The sequence below is a fragment of the Saccopteryx leptura genome, chromosome 1 (assembly GCF_036850995.1).
Source record: "Saccopteryx leptura isolate mSacLep1 chromosome 1, mSacLep1_pri_phased_curated, whole genome shotgun sequence".
Taxonomy (NCBI): Eukaryota; Metazoa; Chordata; class Mammalia; order Chiroptera; family Emballonuridae; genus Saccopteryx; species Saccopteryx leptura.
In genome coordinates this window covers 247484284-247498748 of record NC_089503.1, presented here as the reverse complement: position 1 = coordinate 247498748, position 14465 = coordinate 247484284, and the positions used below count along the sequence as shown (strand labels likewise).

The window sequence follows — 14465 nt, the reverse complement described above, 5'->3', positions numbered from 1 at the left end:
GGCTGATCAGGTCTAGAACATTCTATCATCCCAGAGTATCTCTGGGACATACTGCTCTAACGGTTTCCTGTAGTTCAGGGCATTGTACACACAGCCAAGAACACCCTTCTCCCCTTGAAGGAAGTGAGGGGGTCTCCCTGAGCCACCAGTTGTGCCTCCCCACACCACCCTGCCACTTCAAAAGTTCTGCCACCATATGTTGCTTCTATCCTTGCTACCCTTGGGCTGGAGAGGGACTCAGACTAACTGCCTCAGGGCAGGAGAGGAGGGTCCTGCCTCTAATCTTCACCCCACCTTGTCTTCCAGGCCCAACCGTCTGCTCATCCTGCATGGCTTCCTGGATGAGAACGTGCACTTTTTCCACACAAACTTTCTTGTCTCCCAACTGATTCGAGCCGGAAAACCTTACCAGCTCCAGGTGGGTGGCCCCTGAATGCTTTTGGCCCCTCTCAAGAGTTGGCAGCATTGGCAGTAGTGATTGGGGTGGTATCACCTTCCACTGCATTTGCCACCATCCCCAGGGCATTTGTGATCACCCTACACTGCCCGCCTCCATCCCCTCCCTGGTCTTCCTGTATCCAACATTCATTTGTCATTTATTCAGCAATCATGGGTTGATCACTCAGGGTCTGTGCTGCCCTTAGTGCTGGGAACACCAGGAGAGCATGGCTAGACCCGCCCCAGCCTGGGGCCTAGTGGAGCAAGGTCGATACTACTAAAACTATTACAGACATAGGTTTTATTTTAAACCAAGAAACTTTCCAGGATTTTGAAAGCACCTAGGTGATGTGCTACCTTAACCAGGATGTCTAAGAAGAATTCCCTGAGGAGGTGACTGAGTGGGGGGTCAGCCAGGCCTAGGTAGGGGGAGAAGGTATGTGGAAGACACCAGACATAGGAAACTAGTTGGAGGGAGCAGCTCAGGGACAGAAGACTAGGGTGGCTACTGGAGTAAGTTAGGAGTTGGAGACCAGGGAGGGAGGGTGTGGGGGGAGGGGCAGTGCTTTAGTAGTAAGGGGGTGGGCCTTGGGTGAGGGAGCGGAGCCTTGCCTGGATTTTGTTTTAAAGATCAGGATTGGTGTCCAGAAGCAGGACTGTGACTGGGCACACACTTGCCAGACATGGCAGGAGCGAGTCAGGCAGAGCTTCTGTTGGGGTGAAGGACTGTTGAAGCACCTCTCAGCAGCCCCACCCCCAACCACACGTGCTTCCCGTACATTGGCCAGAGGCAGCTGTAGATCAGGGCAAAAGTCAGATAGGACCAGGATGGAACCTCAGATGTCCCTCTGAGCCTGAACTCTTGAGCCAGTTAGGTGGGATAGTTGTTCCTTCCCATGTGGTTGTAGGTGGCAGGTCTGTTAACCTCAGGCCTCACTTCTTCATCTGTGAAATGACAACACTGCCTCCCGGTGAGGCTGTGAGGGCCAAATGGGCTCTCTCAGGGAAAACATTTAACACATGGGACTTTTTCTGAGCCCCCATCTCCCCAAGAGGCTAAAAGTGAGATAACACAGTCAGTTGGGTTTGGGAACAGGGTACCCCCTGATGGAGAAGGATGGCACCCTGCCTTCTGGTTCAGATAACATGAAACAGTGGGACTGGGAGGCTGGCAGCCGCTGTTTGTTCATGCATCATATTTGTCATGTGCCATTCCCTGGGCTCAGCCTGGCAGCACTGTGGGGAGCCATACAGACCCTCTTCTTGCCCTCATAGCCCAAGAGGAGGAAGAAGTAACCAGGCAACCAGAAGTCATGGTGGTGTGAAGGGAAGAGGGCAGCAGGGTCTGTTCTAGGTAGTGCCAGTGCCCCAGTGGGAATACACTGGGGTCTGTGAGATAGCAGGACCCAGGAGGCCAGGTCTTGATGTAGGCAGCAAGTCCTTGCAGAGCTCTGAGGTGGGGTTTAGTCTGAGGTGGGGTTTAGTCCGATCAGACTTATGATGCATCCAGGGATGGATTAAAGAAGGCAGGAGTGGAGGAAGGGAGAACGCTGGGCAGTTTGATGCATTTCCAGGGTAATGGGCTAGGACAGTGGTCATGGGCCTGGAGAGGTAGGAATAGTTTAGTGCAGAAACCCACCTCACTGGATAGAAGAAGTGAGGAGTAGGCCTTCTGGCCCTGGTACTAGCTAAGTTCTTTGGGAGAGCCTGGAACAGGTTTCATGAATATCCCATATGCCTCTAGGGTCCATCTGGAGCTATTAGAGTGTGGGAATGGGGTAAGAAGCAAGAACTGTGCCCCTCTTGCTGGGCTGCCTGAACTGAGTCACCTCAGTCACGTTTCAGGGACTGGGTGATTCCTTGGGCATGGCCCTTGGCACCAACATGTGCCACCCTTATCTGGGGATGATCCCCTTTACAGTGGTCAGGGGACCCAGAAAACACTTGGCAAAGCCTGGGAGGAGGCTATGCTGGGGGCCCTTACTGTGTGTAATCCAAAGGTGGCCTTTTCATAAAGTGGAAATGGCTCCTGAACCTTGGAGTTCTGGCCTCTCCACTGAGATGGGTTCGTGGCACCTCTTTAGGTTTGGGGGACAGAATAGCAGTACCGTTTCTTAAGTTTTTCATATGTGTAAGTGCCTTCTGTTTTAGAGACCTTCAGAAAGACCTGCAAGGTCCAAATTCTTCCCCCCAATTTGTGAGGGGGACAGCTGCAGTCATGGAGATGGTCACTTGCCTGGTTATACAGAGAGTCAACTGGCAGAAGGGGGTATTAGAATCCAGTTTTGTCAGCACAGGGCTTGTGCTCTTATGTTCCACCCAGGAGGGGGTGGTGACCCACACCTGCCCCTGGGGGAGACGTCCTGAGCCAGAAAGGGAGAGGGGCTCCAGAGTGCAGGATTAAGCCAGCAACTCCAGCAGGGTCCCTTGGTGCCACCAGCCCTGTGTTCTCTGTCTCCCCAGATCTACCCCAACGAGAGACACAGTATTCGCTGCCCCGAGTCCGGTGAGCACTATGAAGTCACGCTGCTGCACTTTCTACAAGAATACCTCTGAGGGCCCATGGGCACTCGGCCGCACATTTAGAGCACAAGTGGCTTCCCTGCCGCCGCCACCACCACCGCTGCTGCCATCACCACCAGGGGACCAGGCGGGAAGGACCCAGTGGCCTTGCAGGCCTCCCCACCCCACAGTACCCTCTCCACAGCCTCTGCTGGACTGCCCCAGGCCCAAGAGCCACTGCCTTCATGACTCAACGCCTTTTATCATTTTTTAAATGCTTCTGGGTTCTTCACCTACTGCTTCTGGTTGCCAAGATGGAGAGATAAGGCTGACATCCACGAGGCACTTCCTAAAGCCATCCGCTCCTCTCCCCGTTGTCCAGGAGCAGAAGGCCTGAACTCCACCGGGCACTGGAGAGGCTGGGTCTGCCTTCTGGGCCCTGACCCACTCTGCGCCCAGCACAGAAGCATGCGATTGCCTTTCCTAACCCCCCCCCCCACTTCCTACTTGTGTTTTGTTTTGGGGATGTTTTTAATAATTATTTAAAAGACAAAGCAAGGGGTGCCCAAATCTAGAATTGGGGTCTGCCACTGAGCTGTGGGGTTCAGCCCAGCCAGCACCTAGTGAGCCCCACCTCTTTTAAAGCCCAGAGTGGGGAGTGATGGCCAGCAGGTATGAGAGATGGTGCACGTGGCGAAGGGCAGCCCTCCTGGGCCTGCCTCTCCCCAGCTTTCAGGCAGGCTCTGAACTCATCCAGCTTCGGTCTCTGCTGGCCAGCGGCTGCCGCCCACTCCCAGCCCTCTGGCCACACATGTCTACCTGGCCCGCACAGACCAGATTCCGGGGTTGGGAGTGGAACCATCCCCGCCTCAGGGTTATCTTTCCTCCTTCCTTTCCCTCCCTGCCAAGAGTTCTGCCAGGGGCGGGCAAAAAAAAAGAAGGAAAAAAAACCCCACCAGAAACAAACCACCTCTACATATTATGGAAAGAAAATATTTTTGTCGATTCTTATTCTTTTATAATTATGCGTGTAAGAAGTAGGCTCATTAAACGATTCCAGTTGGAAGCGTTGCCACCTGCCTGAGTTTCCTTTTAAGCCCTGGGGGTGGTAGTGGGGATCTTCCTAAGGGTACAGGGTCCAGCAGGTGACTGAGCCAAAGGCACAGCAGTCTTTGCAGTCAGCCCCAGTTGCCATGGCACAAAAGGGAGGGGCACCGTGCCCTGAATGGAAGATGTCCCACTCCCTTCAGAGAGGTCCAGTGAGGACAGTCCAGCCATCCTGATGTCACTTGGGGACCCAGCATAGGATGTGGCAGGTGGACCAGATGGCCCCTCAAGCCTACCCAGGACAATTTGCACAACTTAAGGTGCAGCATCCTTTTGGCTGAATGCTCTGTGGTCCACCGTTACTTCCTTTTGCTGCTGTGTTTGTCCAGAGGCTTGACTCTTAATTCAGCGGTTAGGAGAGCCCCTTCTTCATGTTTTTCCCAATAACAGAGAGGCCTAGGAAACTGGAGACAACACGCATGGTGCTTGAGTTTCTGACAGCAGGATGGCCTTGCTGAGTGTGATCTCCCTTTCCATCCTTTGGGAAGCTCCACTTTTATTTCTAATGGCTTAAAAAAAGACACTTCAGTACACAAGGATAAAGAGGAAAGTTGCCCTCCTTCCCAGAAGGTAACTCTTCCCCAGTCTCTAGTTTCAGTAGCTGCCCCTCAGTCTCTTCGGCTTTGTGAATGTGCCGTAATTGATTTTGCACCGATCAAGGGGTAATATAAGTTATTCTGGGCTTTTTGTATTAATCAGTATAAATCAGGTCAGTTGGCCTCCTCTGTGAAGAGCCAGATAGTAAATATTTTGGGCTTTGTGGGCCAGATAGCCTGTGTTCCCACTACTCAACTTTGCGGTTGTAGTTCAGAAGCAGCCACCAATGACATGTAAATGAGTAGGCATGGCTGTGTGCCAATAGAACTTAGTTTACAAAATCAGGCAGCTGGCCTGATTTGACCCACAGGCTATAATTGGACAACCCCTGGTATAAATGATACTGCAACCAATAGCCTTGTACATATTTTGGGAATATGTTTGACTTTATTGGACAAATTCCTAGAATTTCAAAAGGCATATTCATTTTTAAAGAAATGAACACTGCCAAATTGCCTTCCGAAGAGAACACCTCACTGTACACTTTTGCCAAAGGGAGGGAGTATGCCAGTTTCTCTGGTCCTTTACCAGTATTATATGTTATCAAACCTTTTTTTTTTTTGTATTTTTCTGAAGCTGGAAATGGGAAAGACAGACTCCCTCATGCACCCGACCGGGATCCACCCAGCACGCCCACCAGGGGGCGATGCTCTGCCCCTCCGGGGCGTCGCTCTATTACGACCAGAGCCACTCTAGCGCCTGGGGCAGAGGCCAAGGAGCCATCCCCAGCTCCCGGGCCATCTTTGCTCCAATGGAGCCTCGGCTGCGGGAGGGGAAGAGAGAGACAGAGAGGAAGGAGAAGGGGAGGGGTGGAGAAGCAGATGGGTGCTTCTCCTGTGTGCCCTGGCCGGGAATCGAACCCGGGACTTCTACACGCCAGGCCAACGCTCTACCACTGAGCCAACCGGCCAGGGCCTTATCAAACATTTTTATCTTCACCAATCTTAGAGGTGAAACATGACATCTCATTGTAATTTGAACTCAAAAAATTTCTTTTATGTGTGGGAATTTTTATTTTTTTATTTGTAGAAAGAGGCTGGGAAAGAGGAACGGAGAGCTGCATCTGTCTGTGCCCTAACTGGGGAGTTGAACTGGTAGCCTCCATGCTCAGGACAATGCTCTCGGCCGGCCAGGGCTTCATTTCTTTTTTATTTTCCGAGCCAGAGAGAGGAGAGGGGAGGGAAGGAAAGCATTCATCTGTTGTTCCACTCAGTTGTGCATTTACTGGCTGTTTCCCATGTATGCCCTGACCAGGGATGAATCCCCCAATCTTGTTATTTTGGGACGACACTTTTAACTGGCCAGGGCTATATTTTCATGGTTTTGGGGGTTTTATAATTATTTATTTATTGACTGATTTTAGAGAGGACAGGAGAGAGAGAGAGAGAGAGAGACAGAAACATCGATCTGTTCCTGTGTTTGCCCTGATCAGGGATCGAACTGGCAGCATCTGTGCATCAGGGTGACGCTCTAACCAACCAAGCTATCCGACCAGGGCTATTTTCATGTTTTAAGACACTTGTTTGCTAGTGATAATCATTTGCACATCTTTCTTTTGATCTATTGACCTCACTAATTTGTAGACCCTCTATATATGAAGGAAATTAGTCCACTGTCATACAGGTTGCAAATTGAAGTATGTTGCTGATTTCCAAATGTTTTACGGATAGTAAGCTCAGCCGATGAATGTTTAAAATCATCTCAGGAATGAGATGTCTTTCACTTAATCCACTGTGAAATTAAGTGGCGATGGAACTACTCGTAAATCACAGAATGATAGAAACTGGTGAGATAGGGAACACTGGGGTTGCCTCAGGAGCTTTGGCAATTGGCAACCCTCAATCACCTCAAAGCAGGAACTCTTCATCAGCATCTTCTACCCCTGCCTCATTCAGCCAACAATCAGACTGACTTGAGATAGTACTCATTGGCCAAACTTCAGTTAGTCACATTCCTGCCCCAACACTGACGTCCAGGAAGGGAAGTGGGGTGCCAGAAGGAAGGGGGAATGAATGATGAACAGCTACAGAAGTACAAGTGTCTGCTGACGAAAGGTTTCAGTATCTCAGAGGTGGCAGGTTAAAGATGTCTGTTCTTCCAGGTTGATATGTGGCTGCTTATTTCCTCCACCACTGGTGGGGATTCCATCAGCGGATTTGAGATTCCCTGTGCTCATGCTGGATTGCTTTCCTGGTGGAAGTGCTCATCTCTTCCCTGACTGGCAAGAACCTGTATGTGATAGACACAAAACCCTGTGTCATATCAGTTACAGATATTTTCCTAATTTGTCATTTGCCTTTCAAACATGTTTATGGCATTTTTTAAAACAATAACTAGACACATAGGAAGCGACCAAAATAGCACAGAGTCTCATACCTTTCACCCAACTTACATTTTACTTAACTATGGTACATTGTCAAACCAGGAAACAGTACAATGCAACTAACTAGACTCTAAACCAGGGGTCTCAAACTCGTGGCCCGCGGGCCCCATGCGGCCCGCCAAACAATTTTGTGTGGCCCGCAGACTAATCCACGAAGTTCAAAATATTTTGGATAAAATTAAGTAAGCCTAGGGGCCTACTTGTATTTTTCATTTCTCTAGCATCCTAGCTAGATATTAGCTTAGTTAACAGCAGTTGTGATGCGAACTACAGTTTCTGGTCGTTTTGTGACACTGAGTAAACTGCATGTACGATTGTGCTTGTTGTACTGATTTTTTTTTTTTTCAACTGCAGTGAGAAAAGTGTTGCGTAACAGTTGCCTTTTGTAGACCTAGTGCGGCTGCCAAACGGCTGTGATCTTGCTCTGCGGCCCACATGCTGAGTTGAGTTTGAGACCCCTGCTCTAAACCTTATTCATATTTTATCAGCTTTCATGTACACTCATTTCTCTGTGTGTCTGTCTGTGTGCAGTTCTGTCCCACTTTGTCATCTGAGCAGATTCCTGTAACCACCACAATCAAAACATAGAACTGTTTATTCAACACAACAGAGTTCCTTCGTGCGATCCCTTTATATCCACACCTACCCCGTTATGGTGTCCTGACATAGAGAAGTACATTCTATTTGTGTCATCAGTCATTTCTTTCTTTCTTTCTTTCTTTCTTTCTTTCTTTCTTTCTTTCTTTCTTTCTTTCTTTCTTTCTTTCTTTCTTTCTTTCTTTCTTTCTTTCTAGCAACAGAGACAGGAAGGGAAAGAGATGAGAAACATCAGTTCTACAGTGTGGCACAGTTGTTCATTGATTGCTTTCTCATATGTGCCTTGATGGGGGGGTTGGGGGGCTATAGTGGAGCCAGAGACCCCTTGCTCAAGCCAGCCATCCTGTGCTCAAGCCAGTGATTCCACGTTCAAGCTGGCGACCTCCAGTTTCAAACCTGGGTCCTCTGCATCCCAGGCCAGCACTCTATCCACTGTGCCACCACCTGGTCAGGCAGTCATTTCTTTTAGGACTGCTAGATTTCATGTCATGATTACAAAGCAGGATGTTTGGAATGATAGTTTTTTCTTGTAATCCCTTCAGTGTGCCTTTTTTTATGAGGCAAAAAAAGAAAAGACTTGGGGCTCATTCTTTCTGAAGACACACACACACACACACACACACACACACACACATCGCTACCCTTTTTCATTCGGAGTCCTAGTCAGCTCACAATTGAAGTCCAGTGTCTTGTTAGCAACAGCTCTTGACCACTTAGTGACAGGCTGAAGATCAGACACAGGGATGAGAATAGGAAAGACATGAACCATGCTGCTGTGTAAAACACCAAAGAAACCAGGACAGCATTCTAATTTATAGAGCCAATTTTGAATGAATCCAGAGCAGCCAATTGCAAGGAGGAGATTTCTTTTTTTTTCCCCTTCTTTTTCCAAATGAGAGGAGGGGAGATAGAAAGATAGACTCCCATGTGCACTGGACTAGGATCCACCCAGCAACCCCCATTTTAGGCCAATGTTCTGCTCATCTGGGGCGATGCGAGTTATTTTTAGCGCCTGAGGCAGAAGCTCCACAGAGCCATCCTCAGTGACCAGGACTGATGTGCTTGAACCAATCGATCCATAGCTGCAGGAGAGAGAGAGAGAGAGAAAGAGAGATAGGAGAGGGGGAGGGGTGGAGAAACAAATGGTCACTTCTCCTGCATGCCCTGACCAGGAATCAAACCTAGGACATTCACATGCCGGGCCGACACTCTACCACTGAGCCAACCAGCCAGAGCTGGAGGAAATTTCTTAACACAAGCAGGTATCCCAATTTAGGACAGGCTGTCGCTGCCAAAGAGCATGAATTTGTGGAGCAGTCAGCCTTCTACAGGACCCTCCTGACCTCCTGAAACTGACCTTCACCCTGTGTTTGTGGTGGGAGGAGAGTGGGGTAGAGAGATTTGAGTTCTTCAAAGAGTGTAATACAGCCCAGCTTAGGGGTTACCTGTGACATTTTCTCTCTGCATTCTAGTCTGTGAAGTCAGGAAGGACTAGAGAAAGTGGCTTAATTCTAGACACTCCAGTCCTAGCCATTGGTGTTTTCTTGAACTTCTAAGCAATTTGTGACAAACAAACAAAAATCCGTCTGTAATTGAAAACCTGGGATTTCTTTATTGGCATCTAATGCTAGTAACAGAATTTAGTTCTTGCCTGCATTCCCTCAGTTAATCCTCCTGGAAACCCTAAGGTAATGATTATTTCAGGTTTTTCATTTTTAAATAGAGTTCCCTGATTATAAGGTAAATAGAGGCAGTTCACTCCCATTCTATAGCTAGAAATCAGTTTTACTGCTGGGCAGTCAGTGAATCCTGCGGGAAAAATTTGTTCATCAATCACTTGAAAACAGACCATTTAAGACAGTTACTGAGGCATGCTGGGCCAGGAACTGAAAACTAGGGAGTTAACCGGAAAATCCACCTGCTGATAAACTCCCCGTGCCCCAACTTTCAGTAAAGAAAGTGCCTTTTCTCTGCTCAGGGATGATATGGGTTAGTCTGTGTCAGCCTGCTTGCACCTGGGAGTCTTTATTAAACTTTTACTTTTAATACATTTTGACTTCGTGTTCTTTGTGCCACTCCATGGTTTCCAACTTTCACTGATGTCCCTTCCTTGTCTTCCCCAATGTTAACATGGCACAGGCCAAGTTATTGAAGCTAGAAAATTAACATCAGTACAATCCTGTGACATACATATACAGACCTTACTTGGATCTCAACAGTTCTCTCTTGTAAAGCCAGTAGCCAGGGCCACCATTACAGCTGCCTGGCCCATGCAGGTTCGCGTTTGATTCGGACAGATGGTAATGAAACAACGGAGCCAAGAACTGGTGGGCCATTAGCTTTAATCCTAGCTTGTACCTGGCAGGCAAGAAATACACACAGTGAAAAACACTTCCCTTTCCATTCAGGGCTCCCAAAGCCACTGACTTATCCGAGTTTCCTAGAATCAAAGGTTTCTAGCTCACCAGCCTTATTCACCTCTGTTCCCCATCTCCTTTAGCACTCCGCCATCTTGGCTGCTTCTCCTCTCCTCCACGTGTCCTTTCTCTGCTCTCCCTTCTAATGCTAATCTCAGGAACCGAGAGAGAGCAAGCTCCCGGTCTGCCCCATTTTATAGTGTAGAAACCAAAACCTTCAATTCAATATACAAACAAGGAAGTCTCTGATACAAAGTCACTTAGGGTGGGAAAGGCTTAGTCTTAAAACTAAGCCTTAGGGCCGTAATGGCGAACTTTTTATAAAAACCGCCCATTTTTTCAGTGCTGGTCAACCTGGTTCCTCCCGCCCACTATTGGACGGTCCAGCTCGATTGGCCAACCACAAATGCTGGACCGCCCACTAGTGGGTGGGAGGGACCAGGTTGACCAGCACTGCAAAAGTGAGCGGTTTTTATAAAAAGGTTCGCCATCATGGCCTATAACAACCCTGCCTGCTTACAGCCTGTCCCCCACACCCAATGCAAACTATAAGCAAGCAAATCTATATATCATATTTACAAACTTATTTGGCCAACATCTCTGTAATGTCATTTTTTGGGCCCAGAACTATTATGAACTGAATATTTGTGTCCTCTCCAAGTTCATGTTGAAATCTAATCCCCAAGGTGATAGTATTAGATGGGGTCTGTTGGTAAAATAAGTTTGTAAATATGATATATATGTTTGCTCGCTTTGGGTGTGGGAGACAGGCTGTAAGGTGGCAAAGTCATTATAGCCTAAGGCTTAGTTTTAAGACTAAGCCTTTCCACCTAACCAGGCGGTAGTGCAGTGGATAAAGTGTCGGACTGGGATGCAGAGGACCCAGGTTCGAGACCCCAAGGTCGCCAGCTTGAGCGCGGGCTCATCTGGTTTGAGCAAAAGCTCACCAGCTTGGACCCAAGGTTGCTGGCTTGAACAAGGGGTTACTCAGTCTGCTGAAGACCCACGGTCAAGGCATATATGAGAAAGCAATCAATGAACAACTAAGGTGGCGCAACAAAAAACTGATGATTGATACATCTCATCTCTCCATTCCTGTCTGTCTATCCCTCTCTCTGACTCTATCTCTGTCTCTGTGGGGGAAAAAAAAGACTAAGCCTTTCCCTCCCTTCTAATACTAAGGTCTTCTCAAAACTAAGCTTTTCCCACACCCTTGACTGTTGCATGATGTGTGGTGGTGCACTCTTATGAGGAATCCCATTATGCCTCAGATAAGTGGCTTTGTATCAGAGACTTCCTCATTTGTATACTGGCTTAAAGGCTTTAATTTCTACACTATAAAATACGGGAGACCCAGGGCTTTCTTTCTCGGTTCCTGCCATCAGCATTGCACAGGCCTCCCTGATCCCTTGCCCTCTATGGAAAAAGCAGGTTTTCTGCTTTTCCCTTGACTTCTCTTGTGGCTTGCCTGTCATGGTGAGACACCAATAAACAGAATGGCCCACCATCCTCCAACTCCGCCATTTCTTTACCGTCTGCCCGAATTCAGTGAGAACCTGCATGTGAATGGCCACGATGGTGGCTCCTGGTCTTACAACTGGTGTAGTTTGCAGCAGGATTCAGAGATTGGTTTGGAGGCACCACCCTTGAGGGGTACGGTAGAGGGCTGGTGGCTGTTCTGGCTCCTCATGGCTGTCCTTTTAGGGGCTGTGGGCTGCATGTTTTTCACTCAAGAGGAAACCAGAAGTTCTGTGTGAGAAGCTGTCCGAGGTAGAAAGCTCTAGGATGAATTGCAAATCTAACAGCAGAAAAGGCTGGAGTTGGAGCAAGTACTGGAGAAGGAATTATGGGTTTGCAAGCTGCAGTATGCCCTGGAAGCTGAACGTTTGCATTGGCAGTTGTTGGAGAAACAACTGTGGATTCAAGAGCTCAAGTCTCAGCTTCTTCCCAGAGGCCAGCAACCACAGGAGCCTAAACAGTTGCCAAAGGAGCAGCAGCATTCATGCCGGTGGATTGGCTTTGAGTTGGCAGGAGCAGGCGCTTGCAACTCCTCTTCTAAGGATGAGAAGTCTCAGGCTGAAGCTGCCATATGCACACTCAGAGACTGACTAGTGGTCACCAAGAAGGTAAAAACCCAGCAACAAAGAGTCCCTCAGGGGCAGCCAAAGCCTCTTGTCCAGGTAATGGAACACTCTGTGGTCCGGCCCTATACCCAGGCAGAGCTGATGGAGTTGGGGGCACAATTTAGGCAGAAACCTACTGATTCCCTGGTAGTCTGGTTACTATGATTATGGGACATGGGGATGAATGGCATCATGCTCTCTGGAACAGAGATGTATAAATTGACCGCCATTACCACACACTTCTCCTTGAGGCAGCGTCTTCAGAACTGCCATGACAACCCAGGACACCATACCCTGTTAGAATGGGTGATGGCCACCATTCGTATGGTCTGGCAGAATGCTGGAGAATTACCAGGGGCAGTGAGTCGGTGGAAGTGCTACAGTGAGTTAGTAAAGGTCCTTCGGGAACTAGGTATGAAGAATGCTGTTTTCAACCCTGGGTCCCATGGGCCAGACGAGGAAGTGTTTATAGCAAAAATGAGGGAATTTATCCTTGCTAGTGCCCTGTCAGCCCTTTTTGGGTCACTTGTGGCTATTTTGGGCCCCTATGTGGGGCAGCTCATCAATGCAATTACACAGATGGTAACAGATTTGGGAGAGCTGGAGGCTGCTCGGGATCATAAAGCAGTGAGGGCTGCTGCCTATGTTGCCCCCTGCCCCGCCCCCCCCGACTAACAAGGGAAACAGACCTGTAAAGGTTACCTGAACACAGATGTGGGTAGATTTGATCGCGGCTGGAGCAGATAAGGAGAAATTAGATGGCCAATCTAATAAAATTCTTTTGGAGCTTTGGCGGCAGCTTAAACCAGAACAGAAGTTCCAGCCACTGAGATGAAAGGCCCCAGCAGCTACCAATAAAACATTTGGTGCACGGGCAGTTCAGTTACAAGATTATATGATAATCTTGTAACTGAACGGCCGAGGGAGAGGAGAACTCCCAGGAGTTCGAATTGTACCAGTTCGAATAGGAAAAGGGCCGAGGGACCAGTCTAACGGGGATGGGCGGGAACTGGAGGCCACACGTGGAACTGGCTATCCCTGATCCCTTTCCAATGTACAACGGGTGTTGGCCTTGGTGGATACAGGTGCAGAATGTTCTCTTCTCTATGGAAACCCAGAGTGGTTTGCTGGGACCCCAGTGGCCATTGACGGTTATGGGGGCCAAACTGTTCAAGTGAAGCCAATAACTATTCCATTGGGGATAGGGAGACTGCCTCCTAAGCCATATAAAGTATATGTATATCCTATTCCTGAATATATTTTGGGGGTAGATGTCTTGCAAGGACTGTGGTTGGAAACTACAGCCAGGGAGTTCTGGCTACGGATCAGGGTTGTGAAGGCAGTATTGCGGGGACATGCATCACATTCCCCTTTGCAATTACCCATTCCTCGGCGTGTGACTAACACCAAGCAGTACCACCTGCCAGGTGGTTATGAAGAAGTCACAGGGACAATCTTCAAACTAGAAAAGGTGGGGATCATGCAGCCAGCACACAGTCCTTACAACTCCCCAGTATGGCCTGTGCATAAACCAAATAGAACCTGGAGAATGACAGTAGATTACAGAGAACTTAATAAAGTTGTTCCCCCTTTGCACGCTGCTGTTCCCTTGATAGCTAACATGATGAATCAGCTAAGCCATGAGTTGGGGACTGTTGGGCAGATAAAATATATTATGATCACTTTGTTAAAGATGGTGCTGCCCACGTGGAAGCCCGTCGCCCAGGTGATAATATTAATTGCCCTTCTTGCTTGGGATGGGTGTGATTATATTAATGTGTGTTGGGGGCAGGCTGTGGGTGGCCAGGATCCTTGTAACCTGGGGCTTGGTTTTAGAACTAAGCATTTCCCACCCTTTTTGATGTGGGGTGGTGCACTCTCATGAGGAATCCAATTATGCCTCAGATAAGTGATTTTTGTATCAGAGACTTCCTTGTTTGTATATTGGATTAATTTTTTTTTATTTATTCATTTTAGAGAGGAGAGGGAGAGACAGAGAGAGAGAGAGAGAGAGACAGAGAGAGAGAGGAGAGAGAGAGAGAGAGAAGGGGGGAGGAGCTGGAAGCATCAACTCCCATATGTGCCTTGACCAGGCAAGCCCAGGGTTTCAAACCGGCAACCTCAGCATTTCCAGGTCAACGCTTTATCCACTGCGCCACCACAGGTCAGGCTTGTATATTGGATTAAAGGTTTTGATTTCTGCACTATAAAGTGGGGCAGACCGGGAGCTTGCTCTCTCTGTTCCTGAGATTAGCATTAGAGGAAAGAGCATTAGAAAGAAGAGCAGAGAAAGGCCATGTG

The 14465-nt window shown here is 48.5% G+C and overlaps 1 protein-coding gene across 3 annotated transcripts in view; it reads left to right on the top strand.

Moving 5' to 3' along the window:
• The window catches only part of DPP9 (dipeptidyl peptidase 9), a 42082-nt gene extending 38076 nt beyond the window's left edge, over nt 1-4006 (top strand). For all 3 annotated transcript variants that reach the window (XM_066344783.1, XM_066344780.1, XM_066344781.1), the window contains 2 exons: nt 307-418; nt 2902-4006. In XM_066344783.1, coding sequence (XP_066200880.1) covers nt 307-418; nt 2902-2994 — 205 coding nt within the window. In that variant the 3' untranslated portion in view covers nt 2995-4006. The remainder of the gene's footprint in view (nt 1-306; nt 419-2901) is intronic.
• Nucleotides 4007-14465: the final 10459 nt, after the last annotated feature.